At 33.7% G+C, this 24,042-nt stretch overlaps 2 protein-coding genes across 2 annotated transcripts; both read left to right on the top strand.

Moving 5' to 3' along the window:
* The first annotated feature begins 960 nt into the window (after positions 1-960).
* Positions 961-4,936, top strand: TROL (thylakoid rhodanese-like protein). The gene is made up of 8 exons (XM_039040586.2): positions 961-2,053; positions 2,463-2,565; positions 2,659-2,739; positions 3,042-3,122; positions 3,200-3,274; positions 3,667-3,747; positions 3,875-4,087; positions 4,643-4,936. The coding sequence occupies exons 1-8, from the start codon at positions 1,407-1,409 to the stop codon at positions 4,688-4,690; spliced, it is 1,329 nt and encodes a 442-aa protein (XP_038896514.1). The 5' UTR covers positions 961-1,406; the 3' UTR covers positions 4,691-4,936.
* A 13,003-nt stretch (positions 4,937-17,939) lies between these two features.
* On the top strand, positions 17,940-20,676 carry WRKY46 (WRKY DNA-binding protein 46). Its single transcript, XM_039045087.2, has 3 exons — positions 17,940-18,868; positions 19,157-19,285; positions 19,791-20,676. Exons 1-3 carry the CDS (start codon positions 18,567-18,569, stop codon positions 20,362-20,364), a joined length of 1,005 nt encoding a protein of 334 aa, XP_038901015.1. The 5' UTR covers positions 17,940-18,566; the 3' UTR covers positions 20,365-20,676.
* Positions 20,677-24,042: the final 3,366 nt, after the last annotated feature.

Raw genomic sequence — 24,042 nt, 5'->3', positions numbered from 1 at the left:
AGTTATAATTTATATTTGTTTATTTTTTTACTCTTTACAAAAGTATTCCTCTTTAATTTTATTTTGGGGTGTTTTTAAAAATAAAAAACAAATATTTAAAAATATTTACACAAATTTCAAAAGAGCACTTTTGAAACTTTTTGTTATAAAATGTATATATTTTTAGGATTTTTTTTATTTATAAGATTTTTTCTTCTATTTTTTAAATAAAAAACTTAAAATAAAATAATGGTTTCTATAAAATTCACTTATAAAATAAAGTTATATATAAAATGTACTTTGTTAGATAGTTAAATTAAAGTTTAAATACTAAAATAACAATTATTTAACTTTTTTATTCTTTACAAAAACTATTCTTCTTCAATTTTTTATTTTTTTTAATAAAAAGTTATAATAAAATAAACAATTTTTATAATAGTTAGGATATAAAGATTTTTAAATCTCAAAGGTATAGAAATCTTTATTTTATTGTATCTTTTTATAACTGAATTTTATAGAAATCTTTATTTTATTATAAAAAAGTAGAAAATAAAGAGAAATAGTTTTTGTAAAGAATAAAAAAAAATTATTGTTTTAGTATTTAAATTATAATATAAATATCTAACTAAGTAAATTACAATTGAACTAATATAAAATTAAACAAAATTTCAAATACATATATTCAAAAATAAAATGATTTATTAATTCCAATATCTTTATAACGGAGTGATAGAATTATTGATATTTAACATTGAACTTTTCAAAACAAAAAAATTGAAAATGAAAAAAAAAAAAAAAAAAAGTGTGGACTTCGACTAGAATCAAGTGAGGTGGGGATAGTGTAAATACTCCACCATTGTTCCAAAACTTGACTGTTAGAATTCCAGTCAACACTTGACACTCTCCATCTTGTTCTTGAAATTTGACTGTTTGAAAAAGCAGAGGAAGAAAAACACCATCAGAAACAAACAACTACATCTTTTAAGCACATTAAATCGATTAATTATTCCACTTCATCTTACTACAAACTATCCTTTCAATTCAAATACTGTACTACTACAGTCTGTACGTGCATTGATTCTTCTTCCCACTCCCACCATGTAATTTCATTGTGTAGTACTACTGTACTGGAATTTCTATATAACTTCCAATGGGATTAGGGAAAATCCCACCTTTCTACTCTAATTTTCAGCCACACAAACAAAAAATTCATCCTGCTACATGTCACATTCTTATTGGTTGCAGATCATCAACCATTCCACCTCAGCACTCTGTTGCCAACAAACACAGAGCCCTCAAGCTAAGCCTTGTCATCCCCTCCATTCAATCATATCCCTACCAAAAAAACAATCAAATTGGCATGAACCCTTTACTTGTTATGGTTGTTGAAGCTCTCTCATCAATTTTCTGAGCTTCAGAAAGTTGCCATGGAGGCCCTTAATGCAGCAAGTTTAAGCCCCTTGGCTGTTCTTTCCGACAGAAAAAGAGAACCCAGAAAAATCTCCCCAATCCCATCTTCTTCCTCATTCAAGTTGCCAAATCTTGCTAGTTTTACCACAAATTTACCAGTCCCACAAGGGTTTTGTTCATCAAGAAGCTTACAAGGAAGTCTACTGCTCTTATCTTCGTTATTCAATGCTGGGGTTTCTGGAGCTCTTACATATGAGGAAGCTCTCCAACAATCTGTGAGCACTTCCTCATCTGGGGATTTAGATTTAAATGGGGTTCTTGATGGGATTATAAATTTTGGAACAGAGAATCCTGGAATCGTTGTTGGTGGTGTTTCCATTTTGGCTCTCCCTTTGATTTTCTCTCTTTTTCTTGGAAAATCTAAGCCATGGGGTGTTGAATCTGCTAAAAGTGCTTATGCAAAATTGGGTGAGGATTCTAATGCTCAGCTACTTGATATTAGATCGCCAGTTGAATTAAGGAAAGTGGGTGGCCCTGATCTTAAGGGCTTGGGTAAAAAACCTGTGTCCATTACTTACAATGGTGAAGATAAGCCAGGTTTCTTGAAGAAGCTTGCTTTGAAGTTCAAGGAGCCACAAAATACCACATTGTTCATTTTAGACAAGTAAGACTTTGCATTTGTTAACTTAGTCTTAGTTTAGAGCCTTGTTTGATGGTTTGTTAGAGTTAACTATTTAAACTACCAATCATGTATTTCCTTGTGATGGGTGTTAACTGAAAAGGCAACGACAAGTCTAATGGATACCCTCAAGCCATATCACTAATTTGAAGATAAGAATTGGTTTTTTTAGTTCACAAATCAATCAGGATGCATTTACCTGCACGCCAAACCGATAGGGAAATATATTGGTTGGTTAGTGAAAACAAGAATGTAGATCAATGAACTACATTTAGCAAATGTAAGGATCTTTTGTGATCTATGGAAGATTGAAACCATGTGGTTAGTCCAGAATCATAGTTACTCTGTAAGCATATGTATGAAAATGATCTGTCTACATTTTGTTGGAAGACAGATATGATGGGAATTCCGAACTCGTTGCTGAGTTGGTAACTGTTAATGGATTTAAAGCTGCTTTTGCTATTAATGATGGTGCAGAAGGACCTCGTGGATGGACGGTTATCACCATTCTTCTTAGTTTCCATATTTTCATTCAAAGATATCTTTGAGTATATTTAGGAGGTTCTTACTTGGATCTGTGTCTTGTGCAGAATAGTGGTCTTCCATGGTTAACACCGAAGTCAACTTTGAGTCTTAGCAGTCTAACAGATGCCATTGCTGGCGCATTTGGAGTATGCATTTCTATTTCAATTTATTTACTTATACCTTTTTTTACATACCAATGCTTAAATTGATAGGAAACAATAAGAGCCGATTACGATGAATTTCTCATGGCTCTAAACAGCACATTTAGGTGGGGAAAATGTATGTAGATATAGAAAGCAGCCATCATTCTGAAATATCATAATTACAATGAAAAGCATGATTGTTGTAGCAAATGTATTCCATATCTTGATAATATTCTTCATCTTCTTTGCTCAAAAGTGTCCTAAAAAGCATGAAATGAGCAAATTCTTGATTGAAATTTCTGTAGGAGGATTCTGAAGGTCTGCCTGCTGTTGCTACTGCTGTTGCTGCAGCAGCTACTGGAGTAGGTTTATTGGCTTTTACTGAGGTGGGCTCATATCCTTTGCCTATGAAATTGCAACAGAGAATCAATAATAACAAGTCTTAAATTACTTCTTTCAACAGATGGAGACGGTTCTCCAACTTCTGGGTTCAGCTGCAATCATTCAGTTTGTGAGCAGAAAACTCCTATATGCAGAGGTGAGTTGGATGTTTGTATCCTAATGCTGCTTTCACCACTAAGACGGCTTAGAAAGAGGATGTCAATCCTTTTCAAAGAACAAGAACTAGCCAGATGACAGTCAAAATTTTCCAAGATGTGTGCATCCTTTAGTTCTTCACCACTAAAATTAGACATCGAATGCATAATTCGAGACAGCATCATCATGTAGTTAATGTTATAATGTGATGACTATGTAGCCTTATACATTTTTCTACATCGTCTACTTTATATTGCCTACCTCTTGTGGGAAGTCGCTCTTTTATTCGAATTTCAGACGATAATACATCGTGCTATAACCTCACTGCCATTTCATTATGTGACATCGGAATTGGTTACTTAAGTATGATTGACCTCAATCCATTGGCAATAGGATCGGAAGAAAACTTTACAAGAAGTTGACGAGTTCTTAAACACCAAGGTCGCCCCACAAGAGCTCGTTGATGAGTTGAAGGTGCTTGATACTTAAGTTTTTTAAGTTCATTCTTTTAATCTGCCTACTTATAAATCTCAACATTGCTGCTACAGTTACAATCTCATAATCCCATCCGTTTTACAATCAAACTATCTATGAATTTCAGGACATTGGAAAGGCTCTATTACCATTACCTGCTACTGGCAAGGCACTTCCTGCACCAGCAGAGGTAGCTGTGGAGGCTGCAACATCCAGTGACACTGTACAGAAAGCAGAAGCTGTTGCAGAGCCTGCTCCCGAGATAAATTCGGTTGCCAAACAAGAAGTAAAGGCAGAATCATTGCCTAAAATCTCGCGGCCGCTTTCTCCATATCCTTCTGTAATTCTCATGTCCATGAGTATTTCTTTTCTTTGCTCTTTTCTTCCCAAGCTTCTAGTTGTAGATTGCATCTCATAAAAGTGGAAAAACTTGTCAACTTCCTAGATCAGCTTGGTCCATATGGCCATCTACATAAAGGCTTCCAACAAAACATCTTCTTGGAGGTGTTAGAGGCTAGGAATGGAGTTAGACATCTTTTAGGAGGTGTTAGAGGCTAGGAATGGAGTTGTGAACTTATGGAACCGATAGTGTAAAGAGTTAATAAGACATAAAATTGATGTTTTTTTTAGTCGTGGGGTTCACGAACGTCAAGCACCTCCTTATAGTTCGGCTTTAGCACGTAGGAGTAACTCAAGCCATGTTTTCTTTTACTCAAAACTCGAAGTTTGATGATATTCTTGACATCAAACATTATGGTTCTAATCTAAGACCAAAATGGGTGCTTTAATACTTAACTCTTGGCCGTAGGCACAAGAGTTATTTGTTGTCTGTCAATGACATTCATGATACATATATACTACCTCTAAATCTCCATGTTTTTATCTCTGGTTGCAGTATCCCGATTTCAGGCCTCCAACGTCTCCTACGCCATCACAGCCGTAATGGCAGAGTAATTTAGCTGGGAATTGCAGAGTCTATATTAGTGAGTTATGGTGGGTGAGCTCCATATTTTTTAGTGTTGAAAGAAGGTGTGGATGACAGACTGAGTCCGTGCTCTTAATCTCACCAAAAAGTATGCTGCTTTTTGCTTTGCTTTTCCTACTATAAGTCAAATGAAATTGTAGTTATTTGCTGAGTGTCTCTCAACATTGACCTCAAACTTTTCTAGTGAAGATTGAATTTTCCAAATCCAAAAACTCATACTTTTTCACCTTCACTAAAGAAACCAAAATGGGGAACAGATGTATGACATGAATCACTAGGAATTGATAGTTGGAATTTAATCAAGTGGTAATTGTATAAGAACATGGTTTCTGCCTAACTTTGAAGGGGGCCATGATTTCTTTCTTTTTTTCTTTTTAAATTCTTTTCCCTCAGGTTTTGAAATGTTCAAAACAACTGGAATCATTCATATAGAATAATGAGTGTCTTTTGCTTGGAGAGCTGGTTGTTGAGCATATCTGCTTGAGTTGAAGTCTTCTTCTGTGAGTTTAATGTTGAAATTAAATAAATCCATACCCAGATCATTTCTTTTAAGAAAAAGAGAAAAAAAAGTTTTTTTTTTTTTTTTTAAAAGAAAAAATTAATTAATTAATTAATTTAATAATAAAAAAAAAGGCAATCATGGGGAGACCTCTATCAGTGAGAATTATTTTTTGGTCTCTCCCAGCTTCTGAGTTTAGCTAATTTGAAATCACATTTACCCTTTCTTATGCTCTAGGGTTCACTTATCTTTAAAATGTCTATGGTAACGGAAGATCTGAGGTCTCAATCTTATGAAATTTTTGATGAAAATATCGATAAAATGTATATTTTTGGAAAAGTTATAAATACAAAAAAATCCAACAATTGTTTAAATTTACAAATAAATATTTTATGATTTAACCCGTTAAAATGTTTATTATTTTTATTATTCTCAAAATAGTGATATTTTGTTGCTTATTTTCTATGTTTTATAGATTTTTTAACAAAATAATGAAAATATGATTAGTTTTTTTTCAATTTCTTATTTTACTATGTTTATAATGTCAATTTACTTCTCAGGTTAGTCGACATCGAACCTATAAAATTGTGAAAATATAAATGAAAATATCTAACTTGTTGATGGAAATTTAATACTATAATTGTAACTAATTTCCTATAATCGATAACACATCATAAAAAAACTATTCAACCAGTCACAACAACCTAAAGGGCTAGAGTATTCTATGAAGTTTTTGGTTAATCAATACTATGCTTGTTACTAATTTCCTATGATTAATAATAGTTTACTGTCAACCAATATTTAGTGGATAACTACAACTTAGTTTTATGATTTAATAAATATGGTATCAAACACATTTTAATTAATTATTTAAATTAGAATATAGTCTCTGAATCTATTACCAAACACATAAGAAAACATGAAATACAAATATTTTTTTAATTAAATTTTCTTGTTTTCAATTTCTCTTCCAAATATGTCCTTAATTAGTCTCTGATCTCAAACACAATGTTAAATTCTAAAAAATAATATTAAAATTTATTCAATTGTGTGTTGAATAAAATCGAAACTTCTTTTTAGTTAGCTATGGACCTTCATGATATTAATAGGTGGATAGGTAATTTATCCATTTGAGCTATCTCAAATGGACAATAAAATTAAAAGTTTGGTTTATATGTTTTTAACTAATGAAATTGAAACCATTTTTTTCCCATAAAATAAGAGGTGGAGTGATGAGGAGTTTCACTTAGAGATTGAAAATGGAAACTTTAATCAAATTAATTGGTACCATTTTGCACTTGTGAACTCTATATACACATGCATATTGTTTTATTCAAGATCTAGAATTAATTTCTTTTTGAGTCTTCACTATTTATTGTGTTTGTTTCAAGAAGATTTTTTTTAAAATTTTTTTTAAATCTTCATGAAGTTGTTTAAAAATTTCATTAAAAATGAATAAATAGGGATTAGGGAATTCTTCTACTTGCAATTTGCATAAGGGCATAAGGTATGTAATTAAAAGCTAAAATGGAGAAAACCCTAATGACATTTAGTCAAAGTTTTATGATGATTAATTCATTGGTCTAAATTTGAAAAGAAATTTAAGGACAAAATTTGAAGATGGAATTCAAATCCTTGACCATATAGTCCACAAAATGGAGTTGGAATTATATTTGAAATCAAACGATATGTACGTAAACACCGTTGGTCGCCTAATTAGGTCTCTTATTTATGTCCTCTTCTAACCCAACAACAAAACAACTCGCCCTTCTCTAACAACCGTTTGCTTGTTTTTCTTTTTTCAATCATAACTTTAATATTTGGATGTTCGAAATTACAGATGCTTGGAATCATATATGTCGGACATCTTTGTATAAATATGTATTTTTTTTTTTAAGAATATATTTTTTTCCAAACTATTGGAATACATGAATAAATATGTTTGTTTCGTAAGATTTCTACCTACAAATGTCTTAAATTTACATAATATTTCAAGAATATCTTTACGGTTATTCACTTATTATAAGTAATCTAATCCCTACTATATTAAAAGGGGATAAAATGGAGAGAATCTTTAATTTCCCATTTTGGCTTTACTTCTTTTTACAATTTTCATTTTGCCCTTTTCTTTTTTCCTTAATTTTATTTTTTTCCTCTTCACGTAAAATGTGTTTTTAGCCTCACTTTTTTGCTTTTCATGTAACTGCTTTTTAAAATCTCACGCCTCTTCATTTTAAACTCTACGATAACAACTTTCTAAGAAAGGAATTTTACAAAATTAGTTTGTTTCAATTTCTTAATTAACGATCTCAAGAATGATGTTTAAAATTTATTAAAGGTTAGTGATTTACTCGTGCCTCTAAATTTTATTTCAACTTCATTTTTAGTTTGACGAATTGGTGATTAGTGTGTGTTGGAATGGTTGCTCTTTTCTTCCTTATTTTGTTTTTCTGTATTTATAGGCATTTTGATTTTTGTTTGTTTGTTTAATTTTGAGTTTTGAGATTTTTTAGTTTTGGAAATATTTGATTTAGAGGTTTATTTTATTTATTTTAGTTGTAGAGATTTAAGGAATGATAATTCATCCTATAATTTTTTTTAGATATTTCGATGTATGAATTTTATGAATATAAATTTTTCGATAACTATTTCGATTTTGTTCTTTAACGTCTCTTTGTTTTGTTCATGGTGGTTGCAAATAGTAGAGTTATCAATGATAGACTTTTTTCCTTTAACGGTTAAATAGTAAGTATATTTTTAGTTAAATGGGAATCGGTGATTAGTGGTGGAATTGTTACTTTTTTTTCTTCTTCATTTTGTATTTTGATTAACTTTATCACCATTGATTTTTGTTTGTTTGTTTAATTTTGGTATTTTTTTTAAGAGATTTGATTTATAGGTTTATTTTTTTTTGTTTGAGTTGTAGAGATTTAAGTACAATCGTTCATCTATAATTTCTTTTAGATATATCTATATATGAATTTTATGAATTATTTTTTAAAGTCTTACAGGGATGTTTTTTTTGAAAACTACTTCAACTTGTTCTTTAATGTCTCTTTGTTTTATTTCTGGTGGTTGCAAATAGTCAGATTTGTGAGACTTTTTTTTTCCTTTATGGTGAAATTGAATGTATCGACACATGAAAGTAAGTAGATTTACTCATTTCTCAAAATTTTATGTCGACTTTATTTTTAGTTTGATGGAAATTGGTGATTAATAGTGAAATTGTTATTTTTTTCATCTTTATTTTGTTTTCCGGTGTTTGTTTACATTTTGATTAATTTTATCAAGTTTGATTTGACATTTTGATTAACTTTATCACACTTGATTTTGTTTGTTTAGTTTTGTATTTTGGTTTTATTTTATTTTATTTTATTTTGTTTTGTTTTGGATAGATTTGATTTAGGAGTTTATTTATTTTGTTTAAGTCACAGAAATTTAAGGAGTCATTGAATTTTTTAGATATTGATAAAAATAAATTTTATGAATTTCTTTTTTAAAGTCTTGCGGATAATTTTTTTAAAAACTATTTCAATTTGTGTTATGTGTTCACTTAACCTCTCTTTGTTGTTACTCATGATAGTTGTGAATAGTTATTAATGAGATTTTTTTTCCTTTTATGGAGAAAATGAATGTGTCGAAATATATATGAATGTATGATTTACTCATGTCTCTAATTTTATTTCAACTTTGTTTTTAGTTTGATGCAATTGGTGATTAGTAGGGGAATTGTTTCTTTTCCTCATTTTATTTTCTCACGGTTTGTTTTCATAGGTCTTTTGATTAACTTTATCACGCATTATTTTGTAAAGATTTAAGGAGTCATCATTCATCCTACGATTACTTTTAGATATTTCGATATATGACTTTTATGAGTTTTTTGAAAGTGATCTTGTAGGAAGTTATTTTGTTTGATTTTTTTTTTTTTGCTACAATATCATGTATGTTTGTTTGTTCGTTTCTTTCAATCTTTTAAATTTGTATTTTATGTAATTATAATTTATTTAAATATTAACACACACTTTCATAAAATTCATTTGAAGCAAATAATGTTTTGATTTTTTTATGAGATGTTATAGAATATAAAAAGCTTTAAAAAAAGATAGGAAATATAGAGACATGGGTAGATAAGTTGAGAAAATTGGGGATCCGAGATTCGTAAAATTGATTTAGTCTTCTCAATTTTAAGTTCAATATTAATCCAACTCTTACGTGATGAAATATAAGTAGCAACAACCTTATTTTTTCAAAATAAGGATAAAAAATTTGTTTAGCCGAAATATCTTTATATATTTGAAATTTTAAGTTATTGGTGCATATGAAACAACTAAAATGTGATCATTATAAAATATTATAATAAATTATTTAATTATTTGACTTTTAGAAGGCTATGAAAATTAAAAACAAAACTATATATAATATTTATTTGTTACATACTATAAATCCACTATTTTTTTACTACATTTAATTAAATTACAAGATTTCACGTGCATTGCATAATCTATAAAACATAGGATTTTTTTATCAATTTGATTTTTTTTCTAATTAATATGGTTAATATAATTTTTATATGTTATTTTTTTTCAAAAATAGTTTATATTAATTTAATATTTTTATAAAATAAATATTAATTTAAATCATAATATGGATTTCTTTCTTAAAAAATAAAATATCTACAAAATAGCAAAAAAGAGTGACATATACGTAAGAGAAAAAAGTAAAAAGAGAATAATCTCAGCATGAAAATCTTGAAAACTCTTGCTTCATGAAGGTATCTAAAACTTTCGAGATGTCCCGTAAAGACATCATAAGATATCCATACACTTTTAGATATCTGGACATCTTACATTATCGCAAAACAGAAATACAATAAACCAAGTCATCATTCCATAAAAATATTGAATTTCCATAAAACAAACATCCCCTAAATTACCCATTTAAATTCAACAACACAATTTTCCAATAATAATAGTTGATTTAGTTGTCAAATTATATGCCAATGGTGTGTTTAAAAATGCTATAATAAATAAACAATTTTAGTCTATCATTTTCTATCTAACTAAGACCCATTCTTCTCTGAGTACAAACTTTAGATAACAATAATATATAATATTTTGAAAAGAAGATTAATTATGAAAAGTGTTTTAAATTCATGGTGTGATGTGAAGTAAAAGTAATTCAAATTATATTAATGATCAAAGTTGGAAGGTCTAGAAAGGGAAAAAGAAAATCTTGGAGATGTTATAAAAAGAATCCCTAGAATTGGTATTATAGGTAAACTTCTAGGATAGAGAATTAAAATATGATGAATTTGAATTATAATATATATTAAGATCGAGAGTTTGGAGAGAGAAAATGATAAGTAACTGTCCCACACGGTTTATGAAATTGACATGTCAATATGTCACTCACATCTCTTTCCTCCAAATCTAACCAAATAGTAAGCCTTCTTATTTCTTTACCCCTTCTAAGATGTTGAATTTCTTCGTGGGACGGTCCCGTCCACTTCGAACGGGACGAGGATTTCCTGATTAGACAGAAAATGTGGGAGGATGTGGGAAAAAAATTTTCCCGAGAGCTAACGGAGACGGGTTCCCCATCCCCACCCCATTTCTCATTTTCGCCCCGATTAGCTTCTACATATCTATTTAGTGTAGTTATCTAATGTTTATGTTCTTCTTATTATTATATAAATATTACTTTTAAATTTCAAATTTGATTATTTATAGAGAAAGATAATGAATATGTTTAAATTGAATATTTAAATTTAGATTATATATATATGAATAATTTGATTTACATTTATTTCTTTCTACTAAAAAAAGTTAATTAATTTTTTTAGACCAAAATTTGAGTAATCTATCTTTAAATTCAAATTGTCATATAAAACTAACAATAATAAACAATTTAATGATAAAATTAATTATTTAATTAAAATTTTGTTCATATTAGTGATTTAAATTAATTTATTTTTACAAAAAGAAAAAATAAACGGGAAAAAATTACCCATAGGGAACCCGATCCCCGCGAATTCCCCACAGGGAATCCCCACCCCGATCCCCGTGGGAAATTTCACGAGGATAAGGAATGAAATGGGGAGCGAGGACGGGGATGGGGAATGGCATCCCAGCCCCGCCCCGCCCCGCCTTGTGTACATCTCTACCCTCTTCCCCCAATGTTCATTTTTTTTTTAATATTAATTTTAAAAAAAAATTAAATTTACCTTAATTTTAAAATTAACGCATTTTTTTTTAAAAAAAAAATTAACACAACCCTTTGAATAACTCTCGTGGATGAAATTGTTAAGTTAGCTCCTCTTGTGAATGTGGTCTTTTTCGCTTATTGTCCAAAATCTGATAAGGTTGTTGCTCACATATTAACGATGACTGATATTTGTAAAGGTGATTTTGATATTTCTTTTGTTAGAATTTCATTTTCTTCTCATATGCCTAACTGATTTGCTTCTACTCTATTGGAGGTATTTGATGTGTATGTTCATTCTTAAGTTTTAGTTTGAAGAGAAGTTATTACATGAAGCAACAAGAAGAAACGATATTTTAGTTATTACTGGACAATCTAAAAATAATTTAGGTTAAATATTGGTATAAAAATTGAAGTCCTGTACATATTGTTACAAGCTAAGCCACCGAAACAGGAATGTTGCTTAGTATATTTGGTGATATTGTAAAAAATAGGGATGAAATAATCTTGCTACTACAACATCCATAGCGTCGAGAGTGTTAGGCGTAGCATCTAAGATTCTAATTGCTATGATGTGAGAAAACTTGTATTGATGTCATATATATCTATAGCATCGCAACGTTGGGACATTTTTTCTTTAAATACCTCATTATGGCCCTCTTAAAGTATAAACCGCTAAGTTATGATAAAGAATTCAAAACCAACCCCTCAAACTTTTCTAGTAAAGTTATTGTACTCCGAAAAATGTCCAATTTTAAAATCTAAAATTTAGTCCTCTGAGTAGGAGTGTACATGAGTTGAGTTAGATTGGGTTGAGAGTAGAGTGTTTTTTGGATGAATCCAAAAATTTGGGTTGATTGGGTCGGTAACTCAAAAGACCCAAATAAAATCCCCAACCCAACCTAACTTGAATGTTGTCAGGTTATCACTTATTTTTTTCTTATTAATTTAAAATATTCAAATTTATCTACGACACATAGTTAATAACTAATATCTCATAAAATTCAAATGTTAAAAAACAAATATCTATGATATTTATTACAAACTTTCATCACAACAATTTTTTTAAAAAAATTCATAAATTCATTAACATAAAATAGTTATACTTTAAACAAAGATATATATATACATAATTCGAGTTGGGTTGAGTTAATTCGATTTTTTATTTAGTCAATTCGAGACCCAATCCAACCCAATAAAAATAGAAGAAGTTCAATCCAATTTAGGATCCTGTTAAATTGTAAACTACTTTTGTTAGGATTTTCAGGTTGTAAAATCAAGTCTCATTTTGTTAGATAGTTGAGCTTTGTAAGCTATTTATACCGGTATAATTGATCAATAGAGACACACAGAAAATCATCCATTTAGATCTCGTTTCTACATGGTATCAGCGCCTTGCTAGTTGTTTTTTTTTTCTTTTGTTCTCTGTCATCGCTATCGTCCGGTCATCACACCAGTACCGTCCATCCAGATCCCCTGTCCGGCGTGAAGAAGAACCACCCAGATCCCCTGTCTGAAGCTACTATGAAGAACTCGACCCTTGATCCCCGATTCCCGATCCAGAACTCAACCCTCGATCCCCGATTCCTGATCTAGAACTCGACCCTCGATCCATGATTCCTAATCCCCAATCTAGATTCGTGTTTCACATACGAAGCGCGTGAAGAACTTGACCCGAGTCTTGACCCACACCCAACTCGCAACCCGCACCCGAGCCCGTGAAGAACCGTACGTCGAGTCATGATCAGGTTAAGCTGCCGAGCCGAGGAGGGTGCTGGGTCGAATCCGAGCCGATCCTATTATTTTAAGTCAAATCCAAGTCGATTCTACTGTTTTGAGTCGAATTCAAGCCGATCCTATTGCTAGTTGATTTTGGTTTTTTTTTTTTTTTTTTTACTCATACTGCTATATTTTTTTCCTTGTTTTAAATGGAGAAAAATGACATCTTTCGTTCTATCAGCACAATCCTTGATGGCACTAACTATATTACTTGGGCCTATCAAATGAAGAGCTTTTTGATTGGACGTAAATTGTGGCGAGTGGTAACAGGTGATGTCGTTAAGCCTGTCAAAGGAGCCACTAAAGAAGACAGGAAATTTGTGGACAGAATAGAAGATTGGAACAACAAGAACCATAAGATAATCACCTAGTTAGGTAATACCTCCATCCTAGTCATTCACACCCAATTTGATGCATTCGGCACAACTAAAGAACTTTGGTATTTTCTGTCTGAGCGATTCCAAACCGTGGGTCTTGCCCACTACTATCAACTTCATACTACTCTAGTTGGCACAAGTCAGGAGATTGGCAAATCTGCGAATGAGTATCTCGCTATTCTTCAACCTATTTGGACTCAATTAAACTAGGCTAAGATCATACTACTCTAGCTTCGTCCTGAGTATGAGTATGTTTGTGCTGCCTTGTTACACCGCAATCCACTACCATCTCTTGATGCAGCGATTCAGGAAATTCTCTTTGAGGAAAGGCGACTTGGGTTAGTCTCCTTTCCTTCCCTGGACGTTGTTCTCGCAACTAAGCATTCCAAACCACCTATTGCAATCAATAAATCTACCAAATCACCTCGACCTCCAGGATACATCAATAAATCTAAGAATTCCCCCAAGCATGGTTCTTCGTTTTTCGCGGCAGCTGCCACTGCCTCAGATGTGGTACCTCTAAATCCTCCAAGTATCCAGATCAGCGATCTTCAGGACTTGCTGAAATAAATGCTCTTTCCCAACTCTTCTGCCCTTGCTGTCACACCAGGTACATCTTGGATTCTTGATTCATCCTGTTGCAATCACATGACCTCGAATATGGCCTTACTGTCTTCCTCCACCCCTGTATAATCCTTGCCTCTGGTATATTCTACTGATGGTAACCATATGCCTATTTCACATGTTGGAACTGTCAGTACACCGAGTATTAGTCTATCCATTACTATCATGTCCCGCACTTAACTTTCAAGCTTGTCTTTATTGGACAATTGTGTGATGGTACTAACTGTTATCTTTTCCTCTCATGGTTGTCAGGTTTAGGATCTGCGGACGGGTCAGATGGTTGGCACGGGTCGCAAGGTGGGAAGATTATTTGAGCTCATATCTCTTGAGCCTCCTGTTCTTCCATCTGTTTCTGCAGCTATCACTGATACCAATACATATCAGTGGCACATTCGTCTTGGCCATCATCTGACAAACGTCGTAGCCTAATTTATGTTGGTACCTTAAGTAATGCCTTTAAATTTCGTTCATTTGATTGTTTACCTTGCAAACTGGCAAAACAACCTGCTTTGTCATTTCCTACTTCAGCATCTCTCTGTGATAAACCATTTAGCCTTGTTCATTCTGACGTTTGGGGCCCTGCTCCCACCCCTACAATAAATGGTTATCAATATTTTGTTTTATTCATTGATGACTAATTTCGTTTACTTGGATATATTTTCTTAAGAATTGTTCATCTTTACCCCAAATTTACATTGAATTTGCTAAAATGATTCAAACTCAGTTTTCTCAAACCATTAAAATTCTTCAGACTAACAATGCCATGGAGTATAAGAACTCCCACTTGCTTTCCTTCCTAACTCAACAGGGCACTCTTGTTCAACGCTTATGTCCTTATACCTCTCAAAAAAATGGTCGCGTTGAAAGAAAGCGTCGCCATATTCTCGACTCTGTCCGTGCACAACTTTTCTCTGCATCTTGTCCTAAAAAGTTTTGAGGAGAAGCTGCACTTACATCCATCTATGTTATCAACTGCCTTCCCTCTACTATTCTCCACAATGTGTATCATTTTGAGTGATTATATGGTACTCTACCCTCTTATTCTCTTTTCAAAGTTTTTGGCTGTGCCTGCTTTGTTTTACTTCATCGCCATGAACATTCCAAACTTTAACCTCGGGCTCCTTTGTGTTACTTTCTTGGTTATGAAATTGAACACAATGGATTCCGGTGTTGGGACCCCATATCCAATCGGTTACGTATTTTTCACCATGTCACCTATTGGGAACATCGTATGTTTTCTAGTATTTCTTCATTCCATACCTCCCTTCTTAGTACCCAATCATTCTTCACTAGTCCTACCATAGATCTATTTCCTGCCCATGAATCTTCATTTGAGTTTCCCACTCCACCCAGTCCAGATTCCACTCCACCCATTCCAGAGCACAAGTCTTTATCTTCACCCTACCAGAACTTGCGTCTTTCATCCCACCCATCCTAGAGCTCGGTCAGTATTCTCCGTCTGCTGCACTCCTGGACCTACCATCTGTCCCTGATGCTGATCATAATCTTGCACCTGTTTGTCGGTCTGCATGGGTAAGAGAAACTCCACAGTATCTACAAGACTATAATTTTTTTTCCATTAATATGTCCCTAGTTGAACCGCGGTCCTATCATGAGGCTTGTACTAACCCTTTTTGGCAGCAAGCTATGGATGAGGAACTTCAGGCATTAGACAAGACTTACACTTGGGAGTATGTTGATCTACCGTTTGACAAGAAACTTATTAGATTTAAGTGGATCTATAAAATCAAGACCTACTTTAATGGATCTATCGAATGCTATAAGGCTTGTTTGGTGGCCAAAGGGTATTCACAGGAATATGGTATTGACTATGAGGAAACATTCGCTCTAGTTACGAATGACATATGTCCGGAGTCTATTAGCCGTAGCAGCTGCCAGACAGTGGCCTCTTCTTTAAATGGATGTTAAGAATGCCTTCCTCAATGACACACTGTCTGAGGAAGTGTATATGCAGCCACCACTTGGCGTACCTTCTCCACCAAACAAGGTCGGTCTTCTTTACCATGCATTATATGGGCTTAAGCAAGCTTCTCGTGCCTGGTTTGCAACCTTCAGCTCTACAGTTATTCAGCTTGGATTTTCCTCCAGTGCGCATGACTCTGCTCTGTTTACTCAGAAAACTTCTCGTGGACTTATTCTCTTTTCGTTATATGTGGATGATATGATCATTACTGGTGATGATCCTTAGGCTATTTCGGATCTCCAACGTTATCTAGGAGAACATTTTGAGATGAAAGATCTAGGACCGCTTAGTTACTTCCTTGGTCTTCAGGTTTCATCATGCTCTGATGGATACTACCTATCTCAAGAAAAGTATGTATCAGATCTGTTAGCTCGTTCAGGTATCACTGATTCTGCCACAGCATCGACATCGTTGGATTCTAATGCTCGTCTGACCTCTTTTGATGGTGTTCCCCTCCAGGATCCAACACTATATAGACAACTGGTTGGCAACCTTATATATTTAACAGTAACTCGTCTAGACATAGCTTATGCAGTTCATATTGTCAGTCAATTCATGTTCGATCCCCGCACTATCCATTTCACAGCTGTCCTTTGTATTCTGTGTTATGTTAAAGGTACGTTAGGACATGGACTTCAATTCCCCTCTAAATCCTATTTGGTTATGTTTGAATATTTTTACATTGATTGGACGGGTGGTCCTACGGATAGATGGTCCACCACAAGTTACTGTTTTTATTTGGGTGATTCTCTCATCTCTTGGCGGAGTAAGAAACAAACGGTTGTTTCTCGATCCAACATTGAATCAGAGTATCGTGTACTTGCTCATGCAACCTCTACAACCTCAGAGGTTTTGTGGTTGCGTTGACTCTTGACTGACATGGGGGCTCCTCAAAATTCAATCACTATTCTTCACTGTGAACATCATAATACCATTTAGATAGCACATAATGATGTTTTTCATGAATGGACAAATCACATAGAGACTGACTGTCATTTTATCCGTCATCATCTTCAAAACTCTACTCTGTGCCTTCAATCCATACCTACAACTGAGCAATGGACCGACACTTCACCAAAGTCCTTCCTTCTAGATGCTTTCTTCGGCTACTGTGCAAACTCAAGTTGGTTTCTACCCTACCAGTTTGAGTTTGAGGGGAGATGTTAAATTGTAAACTACTTTTGTTAGGATTTTCAGGTTGCAAAGTCGAGTTTCCTTTTGTTAGGGGCTTCTTGTTAGCTAATTTTAGTGTTGTACCAAGCTATTTATACCTGTACAAATGATCAATAGAGACATATAGAAAATCATCTATTCAGATCTTGTTTCTACATATTCCAAAGGATGGAGGAGGCTAGGTTAGTCGAAAGATGGTTATTGTAAAATCTCGATATCCACAAACTTATTAGCTATCGAACTTTTATAATTTGGATTGAATAGTCTAGGTTGTTGGGATTTTCAAACACCCATATCCCCCACATTAAAATTTTAAAGGATACAAACACTATATATATATATATATATAAATATGTTTTTGAAGAAGTCAGATGCGAGTTGACTACGGAGGGAGGGATGGGTCAGAGTTAAGAGAGGGTTCTTAAAAGTGTGTGTGAAGGGCCACATGATTTGTGACGTAACCAATGGTTTTCCATCTTACTTCACTATATGACGTCACTCCCCTCCTCCTATTATCTTATTTCGTAATCAATAATGTTTTAATAAATAACAAAATTTAGAACTGAGAGAGAAGGACACTCGAATTTTCAACTCTCTTTCCGCGTTCTCCCTTCCAAATTCCACATCATCATCTCCTCTCTCTAAGCCACACCATTTTTTCCCCTTTTTTCTTCTATGCCTTTCCTTTTGAATTGGTCAATCCTCACCCCTTTTTCCATCATTTTTTACCCTTTTTTATTCATAGCCTCAGCCTACTCGCTTTCTCATACTTCAAATTATTAAACTATAGAAAAAGAAAAAAAAAAAGAAGAAGAAAAATCTCTCTTTTTCACAGCCCTTCTTACACGTCTTCTTTCTCTCTCTTCAATTTAAGACATCTTTATAAACCCTTCTCTTCGAAACCCAACTTCCATACCCTCATACCTCTCTTTAATTCTCTCAAAGTTTGAAGCTTTTTCCCTTTTCCTCTTTTTGGGTTCTTAGTATTAGGGATTTTGGAGTGACCCATTTTAGTGAAAATTACAGTTTTTGTTGGCTAAAATATTGAAAACCCTTGAATGACCATATTATCCTTTCTAAATCCTTTCAAGATTACTATTATTGTTGTATTATCCTTTGGGGTTTTGGGCGATCGTCATCCCAACCACGACTGGGCTGCAGCCGCCATTGCTTCTTTGGGCATTTATTGTAATTTAAATGGAAATTATGGAACACAAGAGTTTGGTATCCCACTTGACTCAGGGGAAGCAACTCGCCATTCAACTCAAAACCCATTTTCACCCTTCTTCTTCCCCTGAACAAGCTTGCCTTTTCTTGACTGAAATGATCCATTCTTCTTTTGAGAAAGCACTTAATCTGCTTTCTTCTAATTCAATTTTACCAAATCATCAAATTGCTTTGCTGGATGAACAACAACAACAACAACAAGTAGAAGTAGAAGAATCATCCAATAAGAACAAGAGGAAAATCAGTAGCAAAAGAGATGTGTTGAAGAAGAGGTATATTTATTTATTTACTTATACTATTGTTATTCTCCCCCCACAAACTCATAACGTATTGCGTTACGTAGCTCTAACGCAATAGTTGGTCTCCCACAAACGTATAAAATCACACATTTTGTTCTTTATTATAAAATGTTATAGTATGTTCAGATTTCATATATTTGTAGGGTGAGTCATTAATCCTAAAGATGTTTGTAAAAGTTTCATTCATACAAAAATCTCTTGTTATTATTATTTAGATAATTTGGAGGTTATTTATTTAATTTGTTGGATTAATTTTTGCAGAAAATTGCTGCCTAGATGGACTGAGGAAGTTAAGGTTTGCAATGGAACTGCTCCTGAAGGCCCTCTAAATGATGGTTATAGTTGGAGAAAGTATGGTCAAAAAGATATTCATGGTGCTAATTTCCCAAGGTAAACTATCATTTCATTAATATACTCTTCCATATAAAGTTGATTAAGATATAATTCAATATTTAGTTGCTGATTACCCATTTAATTCCACATGTTTGTAGAATAGTCAACAATTTAATTGGGTGAAGAATAGTCAACACATCAGGGTTGCAAGTGGTGCACATGTTAATTAATTTATAAATTGGCTTCGAAAAGACATCATTAAAATTATTCTTTTCACATGTGTTTTTATATAATATTTTAAATATAAACAAATCCTTAACCTTATCAACTACCAAGTTGCATTGCATCTCATTGATATACTAATAATAAGTATTTAGGATAATTAAATACTTTCATAAACTATAGTCTAATAATGGACAAATTTCATGTCACAAATTTAAAACTAAAGTACTCAAAGTCGATTTGAAAGGGAAATACATCCATTACGATTTCAAATATATCGATATCCATGAACGGTTAATTTTTTAAATAGTCTCTAATCTTTGAAATTTTTTGATCGTAGATGTTATTATAGATGTACACATAGAAATGTACGAGGATGTTTGGCAACAAAGCAAGTCCAAAAATCGGACAATGATCCAAACATTTTCGAGGTAACATACAGAGGAAGACACACATGTAACCAATCCTCTAATTTAGGATCGGCTTCCATTTCATCTCAAAATCAAATCTCTGAAGAAACCAATCAAATTCAACAAGATTCTGAAATTTGGTTCAATTTCGGAGAAAACAATTTCAATCTCAAAACAGAAGATTTTGACAATGTTTTTTCATCATTTTCCTTTTCCCACGAGCCGATTGTGGACCCAACTTTTATTGCCGGCGGCGGCTTGTCTGCAGTGGCAGTTTCGCCAGCGGCGTCGAATACGGCCTGGGATTGGAACGCCTACGGTGGCGAAGACGACGGAGGACTACAGAGAGTTCAGTCGTCGGAGCAATCAGACGTGACAGAGATAATCTCGGCGACAACTTCGGTGACAAATTCGCCAATTTGTAATGGGGATTGGGATTTCTCGCTTGATAACATTGATTTTGACCAGAATTTCCCCTTTGACTGTCTAGATTTCACCTCTTGATTTTTTCTTTCTTTTTTTGGTATTTTGTACTATTTTTTCTTTGTTAGTATTTATTTTTTTTCCTCCATATATGATTGGAGATTTTTAGTTTTCCTAGTTATTCTTCCCGCATGTAAGAATAACTTTGAGAAGTGCGGCGATTCATTATCTATGTAGTTTAAAGCTTTTTTTCTTGTTCTTTTTTTGTTTGTAATGTAGTTATTGCATTTTTTTTAAAAGAAACTTAATGATTTATTGAATAATATTTTTAGTGATGTAAATTATGGATTAAAAAAAAACATTAAATCACATTCTTAGTCCTTTAACTTTGAAGTTTTTATCTATTTACTATTTAATTTATAAACATCATTGAGGTTAGCATCTTGATTGTAGATGTATTGAATTAATTTTTGAAATGCAAGTCAAAATATTGTACACACAAATATATATAGTAGGGTGGGGGATTGAATCTTCGACATCTAGGAACAAAGCATATATTAATGCCACTAATCTAAGCTTACTTTGGCCAAAATATTGTATATATGCTTTATATATATATATATATATATATATATATATAATGTATAGAATTAAACTAACATGTAACTAACTTTTATAAACCCCCTATAGGCAGTTGTCCGTCGTCGTAAAGTAGTCCTTGGGATGTTTTGGGAAGAGGGGTAGTCTTGTGTGTAAGCATAGAATTTCAGGTCAAACCTGCCCACCACGATGAGAACTTGGAATTGGCAGGATTCGAGTTCGAGCAAGTGTAGGTCATTGAGTTGGTAGAACCAATCAAGGAATATTTAGCCCTGAAGATTTTTGGTTGTGTCTAGGTCTCGTATAGTTTGGTTATATCTAGGATAATCAACCCAAACAATGTTGGAGGATTGTACATGCCGAGCCTTAACCAAGCCCTATTAGAAAAAGGAAGCGCATTAGTTATTTCGACTATAGGATCTTGGTATGGGTCAACTAGTCATAAGTGGATATGTTGTTAGCTCTACTGGAGATAGGTATGGAAGCCAGTATTCATATATATATCTCTTTGCCTAATGTGATTGTGCTCTCTTTTGTACCTATTGTTTCTAATAAAGAGAGAGTATACTTTTTTTTAAATCTCGACAGCATGCCCTAGGCATATCTCCGCCGTACTGACCTCATCTTCGGAATCAAATATTCAGTATTTACAAACAAAAGTATTCGGTTATTGGGGCCCAACTTGTAGCAAGCCAAAAGTGTGACTTGAACCTACTTTGCTAAGAGAAGATCTTGAAGGGAAAAACAGACGGTAGAAAGCTATCCCTTCCAACCAGCCAACTCGTAGAGTTGGACACAAGCCCTTTTTAGTCATGGCTAGGAGATTGATCTTATATTCTTAATTATTTTGTGTCTATTCTTTAGGCAGAATACCGTCACCCAAATTGAAAATTCATAAAAAAAGAGCTCCAATGAGTACGTAAATCGATTGTATACCACCACTGATAAACACCAGAATAAACGATATTCACTAGGCCAAAAGCACCACCTCGAATAAAAGCTTCGTCGGTTGGTCAACCTTCGAGATCTCAAGCAAAAGAAGAGAGGTGAAACTCGACTTTGGGAAGTTAGCTCTTGTATGAGGACACCATATACGTACGACTTTCTTTCACCACTCGGAGCTCCTATGTGGCCGACCCACAGAACTCTTATAAAAAGACACTTATTCAAACTAGAAAGTCACCTAGGCCCCAGAAGTAAGGTAAGGAAGCGAAGCTGTATCGGTTCTTTTCCCTTGCCCTTGGGCAATCAGATCATAGAAATCCTTAAGAGTCTTCCAAAAGAATAAGAATAAAGGATAAAAAACCTCAGTAGAAGTCTTGATCCCACTTCATGCTTCCACCGAAAGGAAGTGAACCACTTTTCTTTGGAAGGAAAACCACATTTTCTTTGGAAGGAAAAGTTAGAAGAAAAAAAAGAAGAATGAGTGATCTATTCCTCTACAGATCACAGTCTTACCATTCGGTCCCCGATGGCTCACGAAGGATTCAGTATAGCAGCTCACATTCGGTTGCATTGCACGTTCCCACTAGATACGTGTTAGCTGTAGAAAGTATGGTTTTGAAAGTGACTTTGATTCGCTAGTTTGAGCTCAACTCCTCATTTTACGCACCACTGCCTCCCTTGCTATCAAAAATCTCCTCAGTCCAATCTAATCCAGGATTAGATTACTAGACGATCGTAAAAATGATCCTCACGTATATTCGAAGAATGAAGGACTATATGCTCGTGTATGGAGATAAGGATTTGATCCTTATAGGATACACAGACTCTAACTTTCAGACTGATAGATATTCTAAAAAATCAACATCAGGGTCAGTGTTCACTCTGAATGGAGGGGCTGTTGGCGAAACATCAAGCAAGGATGCATCATGGACTCCACTATCAAAGCCGAATACATAGCCACTTGTGAAGCTACTAAAGAGGCTGTTTAGCTTAAGAAGTTCCTTATCGATTTGAAAGTTGTTCCAAATATGTCTTTGCCGATCATACTCTATTGTGATAACAACGAGACTGTGGCAAATTCTAAGGAACCCCAGAGTCACTGAAGAGGCAAGCACATAGAACAGAAGTATCATTTGAATTAGGGAGATTATGCATCACAGTGATGTGATAGTCATGAAGATCGCGTCAAAGCACAACGTTGTTGATCCGTTTACAAAGGCTCTCATGGCTAAAGTGTTCGAGGGTCATCTGGAAAGTCTAGGTCTATGAGACATGAGGCACTTTGTCTAGGGCAAGTGGGAGATGATTCTGGGGTATAAAGTATGCCCTATTTTATTGTATATTGTACTATTTTTATGTATTATACAGTAGTCTCCCGATATATTAGGACAAGTGGGAGATTGTTGGGATTGGTGTCCTAATTCTCCCAGTGATCTCGTAGTTTGTAAACATTTTGTACACATATTGTTATTAATAAAATAAATGTTATTTTATATGCATTTACTCAAATCCAATAAACTAAATTTCGTGGTTATTTCATGTAACTTAAGCATGTATGTAAAGACATACAAGTGAATCGTGTCTTCAGTAATAACCTAAATGGTCTGTAGTAGATGGATAAATGAGCGATACCTTATCCTGTTGATACTACGGATACGACCCGTTTTGTAGATTTTACAAGTGTTATAAAGTGCTACAAATGGTTTGATCCTAACCATTCATGTGGAGACATGCGAGCGGGGGTATCCTATACAAAGAGTTTGTATAAGACTAGACCACGAGATGATTAGTCTCTTTATATAACGCCGTTGATAATTGAGACTTACATTTCACTAAAATGACCATAGGTGATATGGCTTTAATTTTGAGTCGGGTCCCATATGCATCTGTCGTTGACAGATTGATGTACGTGATGCTCTGTACTCGTCTAGACATCTGCTACGCTGTGAGCATAGTCATTAGGTATCAGTCTAACCCAGGCCATTTTAATGTTGTTGACTCGTTTACGAAGGCTTTCATGGCTACAGTGTTTGAGGGTCACCTACGGAGCATGGGTCTACAGGATTGCCAGCGGCGGGACAAGGGCAAGTGGGAGATTTTCTTGTATTGGGCTTTTGTGCCCTAGTTTATTGTTTTGTACTAGTTTATTGTACACCCCACTTCGTTTTAGAACAAGTGGGAGATTGTTGGGGTTGATGCTCTAAAGTCTCGTAT

The sequence above is a fragment of the Benincasa hispida genome, chromosome 1 (genome assembly GCF_027475165.1).
Source record: "Benincasa hispida cultivar pf3 chromosome 1, pf3_genome.v1.1, whole genome shotgun sequence".
Taxonomy (NCBI): Eukaryota; Viridiplantae; Streptophyta; class Magnoliopsida; order Cucurbitales; family Cucurbitaceae; genus Benincasa; species Benincasa hispida.
Note: the sequence above shows the minus strand (reverse complement) of the source record. Positions and strands in the feature narration are given on the sequence as shown.